The following is a 23,234-nucleotide window of genomic DNA, read 5'->3' as shown; positions in this document are numbered from 1 at the left end:
CCCAGACCGTCAAAACAGTCTCCCATCTGGTAGCCAGGAATTTTTTTAGCCATCACATGTGGAGAACCCAGCAGGCAACTAGAAGACCTTACTGGAACAGTTTTCAGATGATTCCTCAGGTCAGGGGTACAGGCATGTTTGTTAGCCAGGTGTGCAGGTCTGAGTGGTGGTGTTATACACAATCTGTCACACTGCAGGTTATTTTGAGGTCCTGAGAAATGGTCAACCAGTGGCAGCTCAGGGTTAGTTCACCTCTTACACTGACCACATGAGCCCCTTAAGCAACTATGCCCCAAGTGTGGTCTTTTGCTGGGCCTGACAACCTTGTCAGTTTGGGAACCACGACTGACTGTTTTCAAATCAGGACTTCTTCCCTTCGGATGCGTTTTCCGCTTAAGTGCCAGTTTCACACAATTAGCAACCACATGGCCAGGCTTGTGGCAGAAGAAACACAGTTTGGCCCTAGATCTTAAAACCACAGTTACATTAGCCTTGTTAACTGGCCCACTCCTAGCTCTCCAAGATGTACTACGGCACAGAGGGATATCATGTCATACAGCATTGGCTTTATGAGTCAGCTTAAACTTATCTGCCAAGGTGGCAGTTTGCTGTAAAGTGGAAACCCTCTGTTCACCTAAATAAAGAGCAATACACTCAGGAACAGAGTTTTTAAAATCCTCCACAAGCATTAGCTCACATAGCGAACTCAAATTATTAGCCTGGCTTGCAGAGCACCAAATAGTTTTGAGGATGGTGTTTCTGACACTAGTTGTGTAGAGGATATATGTAGGAAGGGGTCGAGATAACAGTTAAGATCTAAAGCCACTATTATATTAGAATCGTTATCTGGGAGCAGATAAAAAATTCTCTTAACCCCTTAAAGCCGGTCGGAGCGGGCATGCTCCGTTTTGCATAACTATTTTTAAATCCCGGTAGCACTGCAACCACTTAAGCTAGCGCAATAATTTTTTTTGCATATGAAACCGGAGGAGTTGTACTTACATCTTATGCCATCACCTTGTCCTAAGTCACAGTTTCCTTCCACATATAGTTTTGCAAAAATTGCATAAAAAGCACTTGCAGCAACAAAAACATAATATTCCAGAAACACGCTTTGCTGATCCGATCAGCTGTTTGTAACACTTCCTACATCCATCAGCGTGAACTATCGCATGTCCGCCATGACCTGCCTGAAACTGGAAGTGATGTCATTTTGCGGAAATGTAGTTTTTTACCATCGTGGCCTTATGAGCCTATACTGGTGTTTTTAAAAGTTATCTTTGACTTTATGACTTTCTGTGTCGTTTCTGGGATGCTTAGGACTCATATTGCACTGCTGGAAATAGTTTACTTTGATGCACATGCTGTTTATTTGCAAATTTGCATTATAATATTTATTTTCGTTTTTCCTATAGTATATGAAAATTGGTGTATTTCAAAAATAAAATTATGAAGACACTTAAAATAAATTTCCTGTGGTGGGAAACTATTTTGTGCAACTTTTTTGTATTTACAGTTTTGAGGGATAAGCCTCTTAAATTTCTCTAACTAGAAATATATGTAAAAAACAAAACAAAAACGATTTTCAATTTTTTTGTAGTTTATTGCACTTTTTTTGCAATTTATGTAATTACTATGCACTTAATACTTACATATTATTAAAATGTGGGCTATAATGGTTGTATTGATGTAAATCAACTTGAAATGCTCCCAAAAATGGCACTACAGCATGTAAAAATATAATATAAGCTCTGGCGGGCTTGGTTCTATGGCAGGTCTTAAATGGTTAAACAAACTCATTTCATATGTGTTTGGGCCATATATATTTAGGAGTGTTAATGGGTGAAAATTTGTGGTACCAGAGACCATTATATATCTACCTAGGGGATCGGTAACCACAGAAGTAATCTGAAATGGGACATTCTTCCCAAATAGTATTGCGACAGCACGTGCGTGTGAGGTGAATGGTGACAGATATATCTGAGATACCCAGTTGCACTTTAATCTATGTTGTGTATCTTTTTTAATATGAGTCTCTTGCAGAAAGATAATATCTGCAGATAAGGATTTCAAATGCTTGAAAACTTTTTCCCTTTTTATAGAACTACCCAGCCCCTTCACGTTCCATGAGATCAACAGCAGATTTCCCCCCTCTGCCTTCACACCACCCTGGACATCAGTCATTATAAATATAAGTGATCAAATTCAGCAGTTTAATCTTGCATAACATAGAAAAATAGAATACACGCATATGAGCCACAAAACAAAAAACAATAAACAAAAACCAAAAAACCCACCCAACCCGTCTCCCAAACATGACGCACATCTACCCTAAGTAAACAAAACCGAGGCTGCTAGGCAAATTACGAACCTCACTTGTCAATGTCACAGTGCCCTCCACCGCAACCAACCACTTATTTAACTAATATAAATATTGTAATATTTTGATATATTACAGAACTATGACACATTACCAAATGATTTTAATGAACCATGCATTTTTTGGAAGAGCCGATTAGCGCCACAATGCATTGATAGTTAGCATACAAATAATAGCTGCAACACAGTGCAGTCTGATAGTCCACAGAGTGATGCACGACACAAACTGAAAGCTTGCTCACCTTATTAAACAGAGAAAAAAAAAGGAAGATGTGCAATCACAGCCAGTGAGCACATTACTCCTCCCTTTGTAGCACTGTGTTTCTTCTGCTGGTGAGCCGCCTCTGCTCGTGCCGGATGGTTGAAAACCTCTGGAACAGTACAGGTGACCTTTCCAGTACAGGTGAGTCCAAAATTTTTTTTAGCCCAAAATAACCCATTATTTTGGGCTAAAAAAAATTGTTATGCAAGATTAAAAAATTTAGACCAAAAAAATTTTGGTCTAAATCTAAAATGAATCGAAGCACCCTCAAAGATTTCTTACTTTTTTTTGGACAATATTTGCTGTTTGTGTGACACACTACTAAAAATATAAAAAGCATACAGAACTTGATTGAGACGTAACATTTTAACAACAAAAGTATAGATAACCCCCCTCTCCCAAAATGGTTTGTTCCAGCTCATCTTTCCCCTACTCTGGCTCTAGCGCCCTTTCTGCCAGAGCGATGGTGGCTGAGACTGTGCCTGGCTTAAAACAGGACATATTAACTACATTTAACCCTAGGTTACTCTTTATATAGTTAGGTAGGAGTCAGACCATGTTTCTTTTTAGCTGAAAAACATTACACCCAGGTAACCTGCAGTGTTGAAAAGGTGTTTTCCGACGATGTTTGCTAACCTACAATCCATCCTGCTCTGTAGTAAAATCAGCGACATTTGACCACCCTGTGACCCCCATTGAAATGTATACAGCCTATTTAAAATCTAAAACTTATAATTGTCCGTAGCCTACTGTTGTTACCACTGTCCTGTTTGAAATGGATACTAACTAGCTAACTGACTGAATGCCCATTAACCTTATAACTCCTGTTGTGTGTGTGTGTGTGTACAGAGAGACAGCCAGGTTCATAATGGATATGAGGAAGTTTTTTGAAAAAGAGGAGCCACATTCAGGTAAAAGTGTAAAATCAAACGATCCGTTAATCAAGAATAATGTTGGATCAGTGTTTCAATATTTATATTTTTATTAGATGTTCATGTGGTTTGGTTATTTGCCTTTTGGTTGAAAGCACACTGAGAGAGGACTTTTTGTTAGTGATCTTAATAGTATTTTTTTCATATTAATGTAATTTTTTCATCTAATTGAATACAATTTATTTGTGTATGATTGTCAGTCCAAAGAGGGAGAGAGGAAAGAGGGGAACGTGAGGAGAAAGTACAAGGTCAGGAAGAAACAGGTAAGAAAACAGACAGGGAACAGTGACAGGCAAAACAGAAACTGTTAAACTGACAAAGAGAAAAACATCTGATTTTACTCATACAATCTGGAAGTTGTGTTCTCCCTATATTAAAGCTGCTATACAGAATCTGCAAAACAAACTGTGTTGAAACATTTTTGACCCTTTAACCACAACATAACATTTTCCAACATAACATTATAATTGATTGGGGAGATTAAAATTAATGATATATTTTTATGTGGTTCAGCCACAACTCTACTAAAACCTCAGCCAGTAATAGGTAGGCCAACTTTTGGACCGTCCAGTTGTCTGTATGACTGCCGCAGTACATACATCACATTTGCACTCTATCAGAAAGTGCCAAACAGCCCTGGTGGAGTGAGGAGCTGTAAAGAGAAGCAAAGTGCTCTGTTTATATTCTAAAAATGTTGTAAGCTAGCTAGTTTCAAAGATTCTGTACTGCAGCTTTAAATGTTTTCCAGAAGCACACATACACTTCTCCAAAAGTTGATTCTGTTCATCTGGACGTAGCATTTTGTGGGAGAAACGTTTCATCACTCATCCAAGTGACTTCTTCGGTCTCAGCTGACTGCAGGTTTCCCCAATCTTATAAACAGTACATTTGCATAATGACTGAAACCAGCCCACTGAAGGAACAATGGGCTGGGAGGTCAGTTCCTTAATCTTAATCACACATACACTAATCAGTGTTTCTCAAACTTTTTACAGTGTGTACCACCTGATAAAAAGTACCACTATGAAAGCATGAAACTTATAAATCTTACAACACAAAATTAGTATTATTAAATTAGTAAAATTAGTATCTGCAGTAAAGATTTACTTCAAAAAAGTGTTTTGCTTTTCTTTCACAAATGTGGGATTAAATTGTCTTAAAATGTACAAAACAGCGATGTCATGTTTTGAGACGAGGACCCAGGCACAGAGAGACTTGATGAATTTAAGAATCTTGTGATTTAATTAAGAAATTTGCAGACTTGCACAGAGATGGTAAAATTATGATGACTGATAATGGAGACGAAGACAACAGACGACGAAGACAGGGAGGATGCAGGGGTTTAAATGCACCAAGGAGACAGTCAGAGGGAACTCAGGACAGCTGGAGACATTTAAGGATGCAGGGACTGACAGAGACAGGGAAGAAGTCTCATAGTGACGTGTAAAGTTTATTTTGCCTGGCTGGGCAGCTCTCTGGGTGCTCAGCACCCTCAAAGCTCTAATCCTAGAATCGCCCCTGCAATGCAATAATTAATCCACAGGTACGAGCCAATTCCAAATCCTAACATCATCTAACTCTTGCTTAACTTTAGACTTAAATATACTCCACTGAGCCATTTCTCCACACTCTTTGTTTATCAGTTTCAGTTCTGTTTTCCAAGTAATGGGATAGTGATTTCATCCCATAGTTGAAGTAAACTTCCAGCCTATAACCTCCAGTAACAATTCAAAAAGCCACCAATCCTCAAATATACACACCAGCCAATCAGCTCATTTCTCACTATCTTTGTGCTTCATCTCTGTCCTCCTCCTCCCAGCTTGCTCAATAAATCATTACAGGTTAAGAGCCTACAAATGCCATGTAGCTATCAATTAAAGGACAGTATTTAGCTCCTTTCATAAAGGATGCTCCAGTGTCTCCCCTGCTAAAGGAGGCAATAAAAGAAGCATTGAAGCACCTTTCCTTAGCATTTGGAGAATTCATGCAGCTCTTATTGTTTTTCATTTTTCCTGTGCCTGCATTGGATTTCTGTTTTATTGACAGTTTTATGATTTTGGAGTTTTGGCCACTAAATGCTCATTTTTGTCACTTCCTCACCTGTCTCTGCATCTTTCACCTGCCATTAGGATTCATTTTGAAATCATCACCCTTTCAGAGCATTTTACGGTCAGGCTCCAGTGAATGTAGTCCATCTCCACCACCACTCTTTATCTCACATAGTTAATTCAAACATGCTAAATTTACAGTCTGTCCTCCTTTGCTCCACATCTTAGCCCCTACCACCAGAGATATGAGCAGAGGATGCAAGGAAGGGATACAAGGAGAGAGGAGTCAAGGCAACAGGGTGTGTTAGCACAACTACAACTTGATTTTATGGTCTCAGATTTAAAAGTATTTTTTAGATTCTACTTTTAATAAAATTCTTAACAGGCTATGTCTCTGTGATTGTCAGGTCCTCTCACAATTAATTTTTATTTTTTATTAACTTTAAGTATTTTAATTAATTAATTAATTTGAATTAATTCATTTTTTGATCAACAGTTTTCACGTCTTCCAGTGTTTGTGGGACAATAGGATAAATATGTTCTAGCCCTGTCTCTGTATAGATAATTATCTGACCTGAATGAGGTCAAAAGGGAGGATTTTTCTGAAAATGACTGCGCCAGACATACAACTGCAAGCATACAGAGATCTATCCAAATGGTGAATATATGGTAAGCAAAAAACTGTTATCATTAATGATCTGGCAAAAGGCCTCCTTGAAGACCCCTTACACTAATATCTGTCTTATAATAATATATTTATTAATATATTTATTATCCAGCTGGACTAGTTTTTCTGCTCCTGAAAATGTTCCAGTATCTGTGATTCGCTCTCGCACTGCAGGCTTACTTGTTGTTCCTAGAGTATTTAAGAGTAGAATGGGAGGGAGAGCCTTCAGATTTCAGGCCCCTCTTCTGTGGAAACAGCTTCCAGTTTGGATTCGGGAGACAGACACGATCTCTACTATCTCTAGATTAGGCTTAAAACTTTCCTTTTTTTAAAAAAGCGTATAGTTAGACCGAAAGAACGAGATCGCAGATACAAGCGGCAGAAATGAGCTTCCTCCGAAGGGTGGCTGGCCTCTCCCTTAGAGATAGGGTGAGAAGTTTGGCCATCTGGGAGGGGCTCAGAGTAGAGCAGCTGCTGCTCCACATCGAAAGGAGCCAGCTGAGGTGGTTCGGGCATCTGACAAAGATGCCCCCTGGGCGCCTCCTGGGTGAGGTGTTCCAGGCATGTCCCACCGGGAGGAGGCTCCGGGGCAGACCCAGGACACGCTGGAGAGATTATATCTCTCGGCTGGCCTGGGAATGCCTTGGTGTTTCCCCAGATAAGCTGGAGGAGGTGGCTGGGGAGAGGGAGGTCTGGGCCTCGCTGCCCCCGCGACCCAGCCTCGGATAAAGCGGATGAAGATGGATGGATGGATGGATGGTATAGTTAGGGTTGGATCAAGTGACCCTGAATCCTCCCTTAGTTATGCTGCAATAGGTGTAAACTGCTGGGGTATTCCCATGATGCATTGAGTATTTCCTTTTCAGTCACTTGTCTCACTCAGCATGTATTAATAGACCTTTCTGCTCAATCACACGTGTTATTAATCTCCGGCTCTCCTCCACAGCATGTTTTTCATCCTGTCTTCCTTCTCTCAACCCAACCAGTCGCAGCAGATGGCCGCCCCTCCCTGAGCCTGGTTCTGCCGGAGGTTTCTTCCTGTTAAAAGGCAGTTTTTCCTTCCCACTGTCGCCAAAGTGCTTGCTCATACGGGGTCATATGATTGTTGTTTTTTTTCCTCTATATGTATTATTGTAGGGTCTACTTTACAATATAAAGCGCCTTGAGGCGACTGTTGTTGTGATTTGGCACTATATAAATAATATTGAAGTGAAATTGAAAACAGTCAGATAAGTCAAACTTTACTTGACTCATTCTTCTTGCTTCCTCCACTTCTGTACAATTGATTCATTAATGTCAAATTCCCTCACAGCTGCTCTATTCCCATGCTGTTGCAATATATTAATGACTACACCTTGTATTGTGGATGGATTATCTCAGTTGTTCTCCTGACTGAAGTTTGCATTTGTCCCAAACCATTGGGAACTCTCACGTTAACTTTTATCGAGTGAAAAAAAGTTAGGGTTCATCCTCCAGCTTCACTGTGTTTATGTTATGCTACACTGTTCCAAAAAATAGTTATGTCAAATTATTTTACTGTGTATCTTACAGTTGTGTACTGTTTTTCTAGAATAACATTACATTTACATGGATGTGGATGGTGGGGTGGGTGCAGTTTTCTCTGTGGTGGGGTTGGGTGGACTGTCCCGGGCTCTGTGGGGCCGGGCGGCGCTGCTGCACTGGGCCCGGTCTGGATGGGCCTGGGCCCCCTTTCCCTGGCGGGTCGCGGAGTATGGGGGTGCCTACTGGGGTCAGCGGGGGAGCTGGCCCCAGGGAGGGGTCACCTGCCCCTCCCTTCCTTCCCTCCCCATCTCCAGCTGCCTCCCTCTTCCCGCTCCACCACAACCACCCACACATGCAGGGCCTTGGAGTAGGGGTATGTCACCAGGGTGCAGAGGAGGCTACCCCCCCCCCCCCTCTGTCCCCTTCTGGCTGCCTCTGCCTCAATTTTATCCCACAACTTAGACATTCACATTACTCACACTCTCATTACACATACATATAGGATCTTGGGGGTGGGCACGATACACGGAGTCCAAAGTACCATCAGGGTGTACACCCCACCCCTGGCATTGTTGCCCACCTCTCAATTTTAAATACACGTAGACATTGAGGGCTAGCAGGAGGGACCATGCGCTTACCTGCTGCTCTCTGGCAGGTAGGTCCAAGCCCTCCTGGGTTTTAAATGCACCTTAGAACACACATGCATCAACATTACAATGAGCGGGTGGAGGGAGGTTCGGAGTCTTCTCTCACCCCCGTTCTCTGCGACCTGCTGGAGCAGGGGGGCTAGGACTAGGAGGAGGAGTTGGCCGTCCGACTGCGGTCTGGAGTGTGGAGCCTTCCTGCTGCTGCGGAGTCGGGGCGGTCTGCCTCCCCCCACCGCAGGGAAAAGGGAAACACCACCTGGGTCTGGGTGCAGCTCCCCCCTCCAGGGGCGGGGGCACCTAGACCCGGTTTGTAGAGTACGCTTGGGGAGTGTGATCGTGTGTACAACGTCTCTTTATGTCTGTCTCCACGTTGGTTGAGTGTGGAGTAAGTGCATTTGAGAGCATGAGGGTGGGAATGGATGTTTGTATCTGTGTGTGCCTGTATGTCTGTGTCTATATGTCAGGTTGGGTGTCAGGCGCCACCTCTCTGGGGACATCTCAGGCCCTCCAAGGTTTGGAGGCCTATCTCCCCCTACCACCACTTCCCCTGCCAGTGGCGGACCCCCTCAGACATCGGTGCGTTGGTGGTTCTTTGTGTCCGGGGATGCGCGTCCAGGTACACACCGGCTCACTCCTTGGCGGCCGCTTATCGGGGCCTGGAGCCTGGGGCTCGCCCGGGCCACTTCGGAGGTGGGGTGCCCCCGGCCTCTCGGCCTGGGGCTCGGTCACTCAGGCGCGGCTGGCTGCCGGCGGAGCTCACGGGCGCGTCACTGCAACTCCCCCTGGCTTCTGCTCCGCGGCTGCTGAGTGAGCCCTCATCTGGGACTCTCCTCAGCTCTTTCCGGGACAGTGGCGCAGCTGCCCCTCTGTTGGTCTTCCTTGGTCTCTTGTGTTCTGGGGGCCTCTGGATGTCTGGAGTTTTGATCTCCTCCATACCTGCTTCATACCCTGGAGGACGGGGCTGTGGCCCCCCCACACCCTCTAGCAGATTATTACATGAAGGAACCTTTTAAAAAACAAAAAACAAGCGCGTCCATGCTCACAGGTGTACACACGGGTGGTCACACCCACAAACTACACCCTTTTTGGCTCCTACCTCAAAGCACACTGTGTTCTGTTGATCTTATGTGCTGCACAATGATGTTTAATATTTGGTATTTACTGTCATATTCCCATATATCATTGTGATGTTGTTTATTCTATTACTCTTGTTCTCTTCTGCTTGCTTTCTTTTTTTCTTTCTCAGCAGGTGACCCAGGTGATTGATATATGCATTTTTTTTCTCTGCCCGTTCTGTTGGTTTTTGTCTTTTGCCCTTCTCCCCCGTCCCTCTTCTCAGCTGTTTCTCTTTCCCTCTTTCTTTCTCCCCTTCTTTCCCCCAGTCAAGTCTGTCCCGTATTCAGTAAGTGAAAATAAAATAAACAATAAAAGGTGAATCAAATGGACCATTACGGCAAGGCTGGGATGGTCAGTTTGGTAAAGTAAATCCGTTGGGCATCTTTCTTTGCCTTTAGACAACAATTCTGATGGCAAAAGAGCCAAACGGGACAGGCCAAAAAAAAAAAAAAAAGAAAAAAAATGCATATATCAATCACCTGGGTCACCTGCAGAGAAAGAAAAAAGAAAACAAGCAGAAGAGAACAAGAGTAATAGAATAAACAACATCACAATGATATATGGGAATATGACAGTAAATACTAAATATTAAACATTATTGTGCAGCACATAAGATCAACAGAACACAGTGTGCTTTGAGGTAGGAGCCAAAAAGGGTGTAGTTTGTGGGTGCGATCACCCGTGTGTACACCTGTGAGCATGGACGCGCTTGTTTTTTGTTTTTTAAAAGGTTCCTTCATGTAATGATCTGCTAGAGGGTGTGGGGGGGCCACAGCCCCGTCCTCCAGGGCATGAAGCAGGTATGGAGGAGATCAAAACTCCAGACATCCAGAGGCCCCCAGAACACAAGAGACCAAGGAAAACCAACAGAGGGGCAGCCGCGCCACTGTCCCAGAAAGAGCTGAGGAGAGTCCCAGATGAGGGCTCACTCAGCAGCCGCGGAGCAGAAGCCAGGGGGAGTTGCAGTGACGCGGCGATGTTTTTTTCTGAACAAAACAGTGGTGTTTACGGCAGGAAGAACGGTAAAAACTGCGTTTTCTACAGACAGCGCTAGCAAACACTCTCCGCTTGCGAGTGAAAAAAGAAAAAGAAAGAACAACCCTTCCATATTGGTGTTAGATTTTACCATGTCAGTCAATCAAAAAAATGATATGGCAAACATGTGACATTTGGTTGTTTAGGGAGAAGGGGAAGTTTTTAGGAGTGACACCGGCAACGGAAAGCGGGCGAGCAAAAGACAGAGAGAGAGCGAGTTTTCATATGTGAGACATTAGTGACGTTTAGCGTGTTTGGAGGCTATAGTTAGTGTGTTGTGTAGTTATTGTTTTGTATTGCGTGTCAGTTATACTGCTGAATTTCATATTTTCTCCAAAAAAAGCCGTCAAAGGCAGATTCCAGTGTAAACACTGTTCCCGCATGGAAAACTGGACTGATACACCACCTGCTGTCAGACCTGCAGGGTTTAGGCCTGTGGTGTTCTCCGCTGTCTTATACTGAACACAAACTACATTTTTTGGACTGGCACAAATAATTTGTGTGCCTTCTTATTTGATGCAGAACACCTGATTGTTCTGTAAATAGATATAAATGGTTATATAAAAAACGCCTGAGGCCTTGGCTGCATTTTTAGGTAAATAGTACCATATAACTTTGTTGTTTGCAAAACTTGTGCACAATTTTTAGAAATGTACAATTTCTATTTGCATTTCAAGTTATGAAAATGATTCGTTAAACATATTTGTGGGTTTTACAGTAAAAAATATAACCTTTTTCTACTCTGATTTTGAATTTGCTGTCTGCATTTAGATCAACTGTGCTAATATAGTATACCAAAATGAATAAATAACTCAAATTTCAGATATTTGAGGTTGTGCTGAAAATAATGATACCAAACAAGGCAAGAAAAACACATTTTAAAGGTAAAATATAGAGGTAAAATCAAAAGTAGTCAAAAACAGCCAATTATACCCTGGACCCCAGAGGGTTAAGCAGTGCAATTTGAGTTTTAAGCATCCCAGCAACTATTCAGAAAAGCATAAAGTCAAACATGACTCATAAAAACACCAGTATAGGCTTTTAAGGCCTATAAGTAAAAAAACTAAATTTTCCGCAAAAATGCCGTCACTTCCGGTTTCGGGCAGGTAATGGCGGACATGCGATAGTTCGCGCTGATTTCTGTTTCAATGTGGGAAGTGTTACAAACAGCTGATCGGATCGGCAAATATTTCTGGAATATTATGTTTTTGTTCCTGCAAGCGCTTTTTATGCAATATTTGCAAAGCTATATGTGGAAGGAAACCGTGACCTAGGACAAGCTAATGATTTCCTGGATGGTTGAGATGCATCAAGACATGAAAGATATCATTAATGCACTAGTATTGTCTCATTTGGAGTATTGTTCAAGCAGCTAATAAGACAGAGCTTAACAAACTTCAGTTAGTCCTGAATAAGGCGGCCAGATTATTGTTGAGATGTTGATACTATACCAGTATCAATCGAATGCATAATAAACATTTTTGGCTTCCTGTAATTTGGCTAAATTATACTATGGCTTACTTTTATTTATTAAGAAAGCAATACCATTAAACACATTTTATTTCTGCTCAGCTGCAGTATCCAGGTGAAATACATAATCATGCTACACAAAGCTCGGAGTTCTCAGAATCGGCTCCTTGAGCACAAGAAATGACAACATCACAGAACGCAAGTATGGTGAAGCTCGCGACTCTCCAACGGGAGATTGAGAGACCAGTGTTGGACTGTAGAACTGCTTTGAAATTCATATGAGCTGTTCGCACTAAAGTAAAAACCACCATCACTTCATGCGGATACCCCTTTGGCGCCAGCTGAACAACAACACCCTGATAACGACTGTGTTTAGTCTGTTCCTTCCCATTCCATGCAAGGCCAGCTGGGTTGCCTGGATGACTGTTTACTTAGCCTAGCAGGGCGAAGGACACTGTCTCAGCTGAACTCTGGACACACACACACATACATATACACTGATATGCACACACTCATCCCCCCTCCCTTTCAAATCAAATCAAATCAAATCACTTTTATTGTCACATCACATGTGCAGGCACACTGGCACAGCACATGCGAGTGAAATTCTTGTGTGCGAGCCCCACAAGCAACAGAGATGTGCAAACACAACAACACAAACGAGCAAAATACAAGAATGGTCAACCTGAAACTAATAAATATATGTACAATATATAATAGTGTATGCATTTCTGGATGTGTATACTAAATATTTTCCTACGTGTGTGTGTGTGTGTGTGTGTGTGTGTGTGTGTGTATACACATTTTTACAAATTAAATAGTAAAAATAAATAAATAAATAATAATAATAATAATAAAATATATAAAATATACAGAGTTGAATATGTGCAAAACAAGTGGCATTTATATACAGTGTGGAGTGCATAATGTTGAAAATGCCTTCGATGCTTATTCCCTTCCGATGCTGCACCCTTTACCCACCCCTGTTGCTTGTCATGTGTTTCTTTGGTTTATTAAGAGTTTTTTCCTGTGCTATGTGCAGAGGTGTTTTTTTCTGTTCTCAAACTGATCTCCCTGTTGGAGCTCAGTCTGGGGCGAGTCATTTTTTCTCCTTGTCTTTCCTCATGTGGTGCATTTTTCATTGTTATACCTCTCTGACCTGTCTTCCCCATGTGATGTTTTGTGTAATGTATGTATGGTCGGAGGGTAAGATGGCGCCGCCATTGCGTGCAATAGGTCGGCAGCCTCATGAAATTTCCCCTTGTGGGACTAATAAAGGTATGTCAATCAATCAATCAATCAAAAGCCTGTTTACACTTTTAAATGTTTTTAATTATTGTAAATATTGTAAGAAGGCAATGTTGTGATTTGTTTTGGATTTTTGTGTACTGTGCCTCAATGTTTTTGATATTTATATGCATATATTTTAACAATTGTAAAACCTCACTGTGGCTGTAAGAGCCAAATTATGTGGATATTTTTGCATCGACGTTATTGTGTAATGTTTTATTAGATTGTATTTGATGGCTTGGGCCCCAGGAAGACTAGCAACCACTATTGTGGAAGCTAAAGGGGTTCCTTATAAATAAATAAAAATAAATAAAATAAATCTTGCAAAAGTACATCCCCCCACCCCACCCCCCAGTGTTCCTTGCAAACTCTAAATGAAATAAACAGGGATTAAAGGACATAATATGTTTCCAGCTCTTCCTCCTTTATCAGACATTCTCTCCATACCTGAGAGTGTCCAGTCTCCAGTGTGGATCCTTCAGTCCATCCGACAGCACATTAATTCCTGAGTCCCCTGGATGATTGTAGCTCAGGTCCAGCTCTCTCAGATGGAAGGGGTTGGAGCTCAGAGCTGAAGCCAGAGAACTACAGCCTTCTTCTGTGATCAGACAGCCTGACAGACTGTACAGACACAAAATAAAAATTAATCTAAAAAGCTTTTCACTGAAGATCTCTCTTTGCTGGACCCTCATTCATTCCATCCATTCAATTCAAGTTAGGATTGTAAAACAGCAACTGAAAAAAAAAAGAATAAAAACACAAAACAAAAACAATACTGTGACCTCTTCTAGTTTAGCAGTAGACTACAGCAAAGAACATCTGAAACGGCTTCAGTGTGAAGAAGAGGATTGTGAAAGCTGCAGATTCTGCCACATCGGTGTGTATTGCAGGAGTTTTAAATCATGAGGCTTTGCGGGTAAACCTTTGAAAAAACACAATGCAATGTTGTTTCTTCCAGTTACTTCTTCAAGTCATGTATCTGTGGTAATCTAACAGTGGAAAACACTTATCATTTGGGGAATATCACAGTGGCTATCTGCATCTTAAGCGGGAGGCCATCACCCAATGAAGCCAACAGAACCACATCATCTGCGAAAAGCAGAGATGAGATTCTGAGGTCACCTAAGTGATAGCCCTCCGCCACTTGGCTGCGCCTAGAAATCCTGTCCATAAAAGTTATGAAGAGAATCGGTGACAAACGGCAGTCCTGGCGAAGCCCACCACCTACAGGGAAAAGGTCCGACTTATTGCCGACTATGCAAACCAAGCTTTTGCAATGGTTGTATAGAGATCGAATGGCCTGTAGCAATGGGACAGATACCCCATACTCCTGCAGCACCTCCCACAGAACACCCCGAGGGACACAGTTGAATGCCTTCACCACATCCACAAAACACATGTAGACTGGTTGGAGAAACTCCCATGCACCCTAAAGTATCCTTGAGAGGATAAAGAGCTTGTCCAGTGTTCCACGACCAGGACGAAAACCGCATTGTTCCTCCTGTATCCAAAGTTCGACTAATGGACAAATTCTCCTTTCCAGCACCCTGGCATAGATTTTCCCAGGGATGCTGAGGACTGTGATCCCCCTGTAGTTGGAACACACCCTCCGGTACCCCTTGTTAAAAATTGGGACGACCACCCCGGTCTGCCAGTCCAGGGGTAGCGCTCCTGATCTCCACGCAACATTGTAGAGGCATGTCAGCCAGGACAGCCCTACAACATCCAGAGCCCCTGCCCCTGGCTGCCGCCAGGCACACCATGCACCCGACCCCTATGGCGTCCCCTACGGGTTGTGGGCTTACAGGAGGGTGGGCCCATGTCCCCTTTTCGGCTGTGCCTGTTGAGCCCCATGGACTGAGGCCCGACCACCAGACGCTCACCCTTGGGCACCCTCCCTGGGCCTGACTCCAGGGCGGGGCCCTGGTAAACATATCCCGCGCAGGGTAAAATGTTCCCTCGGTGATATTCAACAGGAATTAAAACTATAATGATAATATGGGAGAAATATATTCTCTGAATGGATATAGTCTCTCTTTACAGTCCTTGTTACTACTTGTCATGGTCCAGGATCAGATGACTCTGCGTTTAAGTTTTGTTTATTCAGTGTTCTGGGATTTTGTTGGGTTTTCATAGTTTTGTCTTTCGTATTTCATGTTCCTTAATTTATCTTTAGATCACTGTGATTTTCCAGCTTTTAGGTTTTGTCTCTGTGCCTCCCTAGTGTTCCTTGTTTCTTGTGTTCCTGGTTTGATGTTTGTGTTATTTCATGTTCCCATTCCCTCATTACCCTCATTGTATATTTAAGCCCTGTATCTTCCATTGCCCTTTGTTGCATCGTACCCACTTATCTGTATAAGTCTCTTCCTGTGTTTCTAGTTTCAGTGTTAGTTCCTCCTTTCTGGATTCCTGGTGTTTGAGTTGAAACAGTATTTTTAATTGTATCTTTAATGTCCGTATTAGAGAACATAACATGAACAAAAAGGACTTTGGGATTTATTGCAGGATTATAAAAAAAAAAACTCTAAAGAGTAATTTAAAATAATCCAACCAAAGGTATATAAAAGGCTCATGTTAATACTATAACCTTCAGACATATATTCAGTAATGCAATACAGATTCTAAATAATGCTCAGTGACAAAGATTGAATCCTGACCTCAGAGTTTCCAGTATACAATATGTACTGTTCAGTGCAACAGACAGAAGCTTAACTCCTGCATCCTCTATGTCGTTTTCACTCAGGTCCAGCTCTCTCAGTCTACTGGACTGGGAGCTGAGAGCTGAGGACAGAGCTTCACAGCTTCTCTGTGAGAGGTTACAGACACTCAGTCTGAAAAATAATCAACACAAAGACAAAAATAATAAATTAATAAAAACACAAAACAACAACACTGAAATTAAAATGCATTGATGGTGTAGTTATAAGTGACTATATCTGGCAATATTTAATGTTCCTCAAGGACTGGTTGGAATTACTATTGTCTGATTTTAAACACATCAGGAATTGACTGTCATTTACAAATCATGAGAAATGATACACTACAATAACAAATGCATGTAACTGACCTTTATTAGCTAAAAGTTTAATTGGTTAATTATCTCATTTGACATAAATAAGAATCCTTGATCTGACCTCAGAGCTGCCAGTTTACAATGTGGACTTTTCACTCCAGCAGACAGAAGCTTCACTCCTGAATCTTGTAGGTTGTTGTTACTCAGGCCCAGATCCCTAAGGCTAGAGGATTGGGAGCTGAGAACTGAGGACAGAGATTCACAGCTTCTCTCAGAGAGGAAACACCCATATAGTCTAGAAAGCAAGAACACACACACACACACACACAAGCTGAAATTACAGTATATTGATTGTACAGTGATGAGTTACTTGATCTGGTAATGTCTCTTATGCTCCAGGACAAGGTGGGTTTGCTATTTCCTTATATTAAACACCAGAAATGTGTCAATTTAGGCAAGGCAAGGCAAGTTTATTTGTATAGCACAATTCAACAACAAGGTGATTCAAAGTGCTTTACAGAGACATTAGAAACAAAAACAAATAAAAAGTATGATTTAAAATTGATTAAAACAAGCAAACAAACAAACTAATTAACAAACAAACAAAACAGTATATAAAATCAAAACAGATACAATCAGAACAATGGATAAAATCAGTAGTTAAATGTAAGTTTTGAAATTTAATCTTAAAAGTGTGGATTTGGTGCTTTATTCAAATGCAGCTGAGAATAGGTGAGTCTTCAACCTGGATTTAAATAAACTGAGTGTTTCAGCTGATCTGAGGCTTTCTGGGAGTTTGTTCCAGATATAAGGAGCATAAAAGCTGAATGCAGCTTCTCCGTGTCTGGTTCTGACTCTGGGAACTGATAAAAGACCAGATCCAGATGACCTGAGGGATCTGGAAGGTTCATGCTGGGTCAGGAGGTCACTGATGTATTTTGGTCCTAAACCATTCAGAGCTTTATAGGCCAGCATCAGAACTTTAAAGTCTATCCTCTGACAGACAGGCAGCCAGTGTAAAGACCTCAGAGCTGGACTGATGTGGTCCACTTTTTTGGTCTTAGTGAGGACTCGAGCAGCAGAGTTCTGAATGAGCTGTAGTTGTCTGACTGATTTTTTAGGTAGACCTGTAAAGATGCTGTTACAGTAATCAAGCCTACTAAAGATGAATGCATGGACTAGTTTTTCCAGGTCCTGTTGAGACATCAGATCTTTTATCCTTGAAATATTCTTGAGGTGATAGTAAGCTGACTTTGTTATTGTCTTAACCCTTTAAGACCTACCATAGAGCCAAGGCCGCCAGAGCTTATATTATATTTTTACATGCTGTGGAGCCATTTTTGGGAGCATTTCAAGTTGCTATACATCAATACAACCATTATAGCCCAGATTTTAATAATATGTATTCATTAAGTGCATAGTAATTACATAAATTGCAAAAAAGTGCAATAAACTACAAAAAAATTGAAAATCGTTTTTGCTTTTTTAACATATATTTGTAGTTAGAGAAATTTAAGAGGCTTATCCCTCAAAACTGTAAATACAAAAAAGTTGCACAAAATAGTTTCCCACCACAGGAAATTTATTTTGAGTGTCTTCATAGTTTTATTTTTGAAATACACCAATTTTTATACACTGCAGGAAAAACGAAAATAAATATTATACTGCAAATTTGCAAAAAGGCAGCATATGCATCAAAATAAACTATTTCCAGCAGTGCAATATGAGTCCTAAGCATCCCAGAAACGACACAGAAAGTCATAAAGTCAAAGATAACTTTTAAAAACACCAGTATAGGCTCATAAGGCCCTGATGGTAAAAAAGACTACATTTCCGCGAAAATGACGTCACTTCCGGTTTCGGGCAGGTAATGGTGGAAATGCAAAAGTTCGCGCTGACGTCTATTCCAACGTAGGAAGTGTTATGAACAGCTGATCGGATCGGCAAAGCGTGTTTCTGGAATATTATGTTTTTGTTCCTGCAAGCGCTTTTTATGCAGTTTTTGCAAAGCTTTATGTGGAAGGAAACCGTGACCTAGGACAAGCTGATGGCATAAGATGTAAGTACAAGTCCTCCGGTTTCATAGGCAAAAAAAATTATTGCGCTAGCTTACGTGGTTGCAGTGCTACCGGGATTTAAAAATAGTTACGCAAAACAGAGCGTGCCTGCTCCAATCGGCTAGTTACCTATTGATACAAAGTATTTCCTGTTTTCTAAGTATGTTTTGAACCAGTTTAGTACAGTTCCTGAAAGACCTGCCCAGTTCTCCAGTCGTTTGAGTAATATGTTGTGGTCAACTATATCAAATTTACTGTGATTTGAAAATGATGAAAAATACTAAGATGCAAGAACAAATAAATAATACCTCCCTTTAGTGGCAAAAGGTTTTAATTGATTAAATATGTTATTTGATGTAAAAAAAATATTATTTGATCTGACCTCAGAGTTTCCAGTGTACAATGTGCGCTCTCCACTCCAGCAGATAGAAGCTTCACTCCTGAATCTTGTAGGTTGTTGTTACTGAGGTCCAACTCTCTCAGTCTACTGGACTGGGAGCTGAGAGCTGAGGACAGAGCTTCACAGCTTCTCTGTGAGAGGTTACAGGTGCTAAGTCTGAAAAATAATCAACACAAAGACAAAAATAATAAATTAATAAAAACACAAAACAACAACACTGAAATTAAAATGCATTGATGGTGTAGTTATAAGTGACTATATCTGGCAATATTTAATGTTCCTCAAGGACTGGTTGGAATTGCTATTGTCTGATTTTAAACACATCAGAAATTGACTGTCATTTACAAATCATGAGAAATGATACACTACAATAACAAATGCATGTAACTGACCTTTATTAGCTAAAAGTTTAATTGGTTAATTATCTCATTTGACATAAATAAGAATCCTTGATCTGACCTCAGAGCTGCCAGTTTACAATGTGGACTTTTCACTCCAGCAGACAGAAGCTTCACTCCTGAATCTTGTAGGTTGTTGTTACTCAGGCCCAGATCCCTAAGGCTAGAGGATTGGGAGCTGAGAACTGAGGACAGAGATTCACAGCTTCTCTCAGAGAGGAAACACCCATATAGTCTAGAAATCAAGAACACACACACACACACACACACACACACACACACACACACACACACACACACACACACACGCACACACACACACAAGCTGAAATTACAGTATATTGATTGTACAGTGATGAGTTACTTGATCTGGTAATGTCTCTTATGCTCCAGGACAAGGTGGGATTGCTATTTCCTTATATTAAACACCAGAAATGTGTCAATTTACTGTGATTTGAAAATGATGAAAAATACTAAGATGCAAGAACAAATAAATAATACCTCCCTTTAGTGGCAAAATGTTTTAATTGATTAAATATGTTATTTGATGAAAAATAAATATTATTTGATCTGACCTCAGAGTTTCCAGTGTACAATGTGCACTCTCCACTCCAGCAGATAGAAGCTTCACTCCTGAATCTTGTAGGTTGTTGTTACTGAGGTCCAACTCTCTCAGTCTACAGGACTGGGAGCTGAGAGCTGAGGACAGAGCTTCACAGCTTCTCTGTGAGAGGTTACAGGTGCTAAGTCTGAAACACACACACACACACACACACACACACACACACACATATGTAATGGATTTGATTTAATATGTTTTTATATGTTGATCTGACCTGAAAATATACAGAGTGCAAGAAAATCGAATGTGTCAGTGTACACTACAATTAATGATTAACTAAAAATAAATACAGTTAAAGTTTAGAAAAAACAATGCAGTTAAATTTGTGATATATATATATATATATATATATCACACACACACACACACACACACACACACACACACACATATATATATGTATATATATATTACTAATATACATATTAATAATATAATAATATATTTAGTCAAATATTAAAACAGTCTTATACTTGACTGAGTTACTGAGATACTTTTTGTTAAATAGGATCAACATTTATTGTTTAAAGAATGCATGGCCACATATTTACTTACAATGCTTTGTTGGAGGCTTTGACCACTGGCAGCAGCCTCAGAAGAGACTCATCTGAAGCAGAGAATTTCTTCAAGTCAAACACATCCAGATCTTTTTCTGATGACAGTAAGATGAAGACCAGAGCTGACCACTGAGCAGGAGACAGCTCATCTGTGGAGAAACTTCCTGATCTCAGAGACTGCTGGATCTCCTCCACTAGAGAACGATCCTTCAGTTCATTCAGACAGTGGAACAGATTGATGCTTTTCTCTGCAGACAAATTCTCACTGAGCTTCTCCTTTATGTACTGGACTGTTTCCTGATTGGTCTTTGAGCTACTTCCTGTCTGTGTTAGAAGACCTCTCAGGAGAGTCTGATTGGTCTGCAGTGAAAGACCCAGGAAGAAGCAGAGGAACAAGTCCAGGTGTCCATTTGGGCTCGTTATGGCCTTATCCACAGCACTCTGGAAAAAAATTAGCATGTCGAGGGATTGACTTCTTTTGAACTTCTGGGAGGTTGTTTGTTGTTGTTCTAGCACATTGACCCCAGAGTTGATGAAGGTCAGATGGACATAAAGAGCAGCCAGAAACTCCTGAACACTCAGATGGGTGAAGCAGAACACCTTCTCCTGGTACAGTACTCTCTCCTCTCTAAAGATCTGTGTGAGTACTCCTGAGTAAATTGAGGCTGCTATGATATCAATGCCACACTCTGTCAGGTCTGATTCATAGAAGATCAGGTTTCCTTTCTGCAGCTGATCAAAAGCCAGTTTTCCCAGAGACTCAATCATCCTTGTGCTCTCTGGACTCAAGTGTGGATCATACTTTAACTTCCTAATTTTGGCCTGAACCACCAGGAAGTTGATGTACATCTCAGTCAGGGTCTTGGGTAGCTGTCTTCCCTCTCTGGTTTGCAGCACATCCTCCAGAACTGTAGCAGTGATCCAGCAGAAGACTGGGATGTGGCACATGATGTAGAGGCTTTGTGATGTCTTGATGTGGGAGATGATTCTGCTGCCCTTCTCCTCATCTCTGAATCTCTCCCTGAAGTACTCCTCCATTTGTGGATCAGTGAACCCTCGGATCTCTGTCACCATATCAACATATTGTGGAGGGATCTGATTGGCTGCTGCAGGTCGTGTGGTTATCCAGATGCGAGCAGTGGGAACCAGTTTCCCCCTGATGAGGTTTGTCAGCAGCACATCCACTGAGGTGGGCTTTCTAGGGTCAGTTAGGATTTCATTTTTGTGGAAGTCCAGAGGAAGTCGACACTCATCCAGACCATCAAAGATAAACACAACCTGGAAGTCTTCAAAGCTGCAGATTCCTGCTTTTTTGGTTTCAGTAAAGAAGTGATGAACAAGTTCCACCAAGCTGAACTTTTCCTCTTTCAGCACATTCAGCTCTCTGAAAGTGAATGGAAATATAAACTGGATGTCCTGGTTGGCTTTGTCTTTAGCCCAGTCCAGAGTGAATTTCTGTGTCAACAGTGTTTTCCCAATGCCAGCCACTCCCTTTGTCAGCACTGTTCTGATTGGTTCATCTCTTCCAGGTGAGGCTTTAAAGATGTCTTCTCGTCGGATTGTTTTTTCTGGTCTGTCTGGTTTCCTGGATGCGGTTTCAATCTGTCTGACCTCATGTTCATCATTGACCTCTGCAGTCCCTCCCTCTGTGATACAGAGCTCTGTGTCGATCTGATTCAGCAGGGTTGGGTTTCCTGCTTTAGCGATCCCCTCAAACACACACTGGAACTTCTTCTTCAGCTTAGATTTAAGTTTACGTGGACAAACTGTAACAAGATTTTCTAAATAAAATAAAATAAAAGATGAATCATTTTTTAAGTAGTGCAAATTACAGTTTTATTTTCTAAAGCGTTACCCTTGAAAATATGTCTGTCCCTCTGCTGAGCCATAAATAAATACTCCATTTATCACCAGCAGTTTAACTCTTTAGATAAATCCTCTTACTTCTATGCAGACAGTCAGCCAGCTTCCCCTGCTTCTTCCTCCTCAGGAAGTCCAGTGTGATCTTCACAACTGACACTCTGCTTTTGCTCATCTGCTCATCATCCTCCACCTGACTCTCTAAGCCTTCTGGGTAATCTGAACTCAGAACCGTTTGAATCTTCTTCAGCTCGTTCTTCACAAAAGTGATGATGTCTTTCTCCAGCAGCTGGAACAGAATATTTTATGAATAACCCAATCAGACTGAAATCATGAGCCAAACATCCGATCCATATTGGACACACTGACAATCCACTGGTCTACAAAGAGCAGCATGGAGGTGCTGAACAGAATAGATGTGAAAGTAGTTGTACATGTACAGACCATAAATATGGAGTCCAGGTGTGTTTCAGTCTGCTGGGAGACCTGACCACTGGGAACCTCTAAGCTCTCCTGGTCCACTCTGTGGAGGAATCATGAACAATTAGTTCAAGCACAAGATATCGGTCAAGACGTTATCTGCTCTGCACTGTTTATAAGAGAACTTCATCTTAAGTGTGTAAAGTTTTGTCTCTGATATATCAGGAAACATTATTTAGTGTAAATATTATTATGTTTGTTTTAAATCCTTATGGATGTCTCTTGAATCTTGGTTCTCTGGGCCCGGGGCTCAGTCTGGTCTGGCGTAGCTGGCTGCCGGTGGAGCCTGCAGGCTTGTTGCTGCGGCAAACCATGGCAACTGCACCATGGTTGCTGGGTGACCCCCATTCAGGGCACTCCTCAGCTCTAGGTGAATGGTGAGATAGCCTTTGTAGTTGGCCTCCCTGGGCAGTCGTGCACAAGTAATGATAATAATGGATTGGATTTATATAGCGCTTTTCAAGGCACCCAAAGCGCTTTTCAATGCCACTATTCATT

At 41.5% G+C, this 23,234-nt stretch overlaps 1 protein-coding gene across 1 annotated transcript in view; it reads right to left on the bottom strand.

Annotated features, from left to right (window-relative positions):
- The window catches only part of LOC101484690 (uncharacterized), a 49,386-nt gene that overhangs the window by 7,372 nt on the left and 18,780 nt on the right, over window positions 1-23,234 (bottom strand). The window contains exons 4-12 of the mRNA XM_076879863.1: window positions 22,701-22,779; window positions 22,341-22,545; window positions 20,395-22,177; window positions 19,793-19,966; window positions 19,279-19,452; window positions 18,802-18,975; window positions 16,484-16,657; window positions 16,007-16,180; window positions 13,797-13,970 (exon numbers count right to left, since the gene is read on the bottom strand). Coding sequence (XP_076735978.1) covers window positions 13,797-13,970; window positions 16,007-16,180; window positions 16,484-16,657; window positions 18,802-18,975; window positions 19,279-19,452; window positions 19,793-19,966; window positions 20,395-22,177; window positions 22,341-22,545; window positions 22,701-22,779 — 3,111 coding nt within the window. The remainder of the gene's footprint in view (window positions 1-13,796; window positions 13,971-16,006; window positions 16,181-16,483; window positions 16,658-18,801; window positions 18,976-19,278; window positions 19,453-19,792; window positions 19,967-20,394; window positions 22,178-22,340; window positions 22,546-22,700; window positions 22,780-23,234) is intronic.

The sequence above is a fragment of the Maylandia zebra genome, linkage group LG23, assembly GCF_041146795.1.
Source record: "Maylandia zebra isolate NMK-2024a linkage group LG23, Mzebra_GT3a, whole genome shotgun sequence".
Lineage (NCBI taxonomy): Eukaryota > Metazoa > Chordata > Actinopteri > Cichliformes > Cichlidae > Maylandia > Maylandia zebra.
This window is presented reverse-complemented; position numbering and strand designations above follow the sequence as displayed.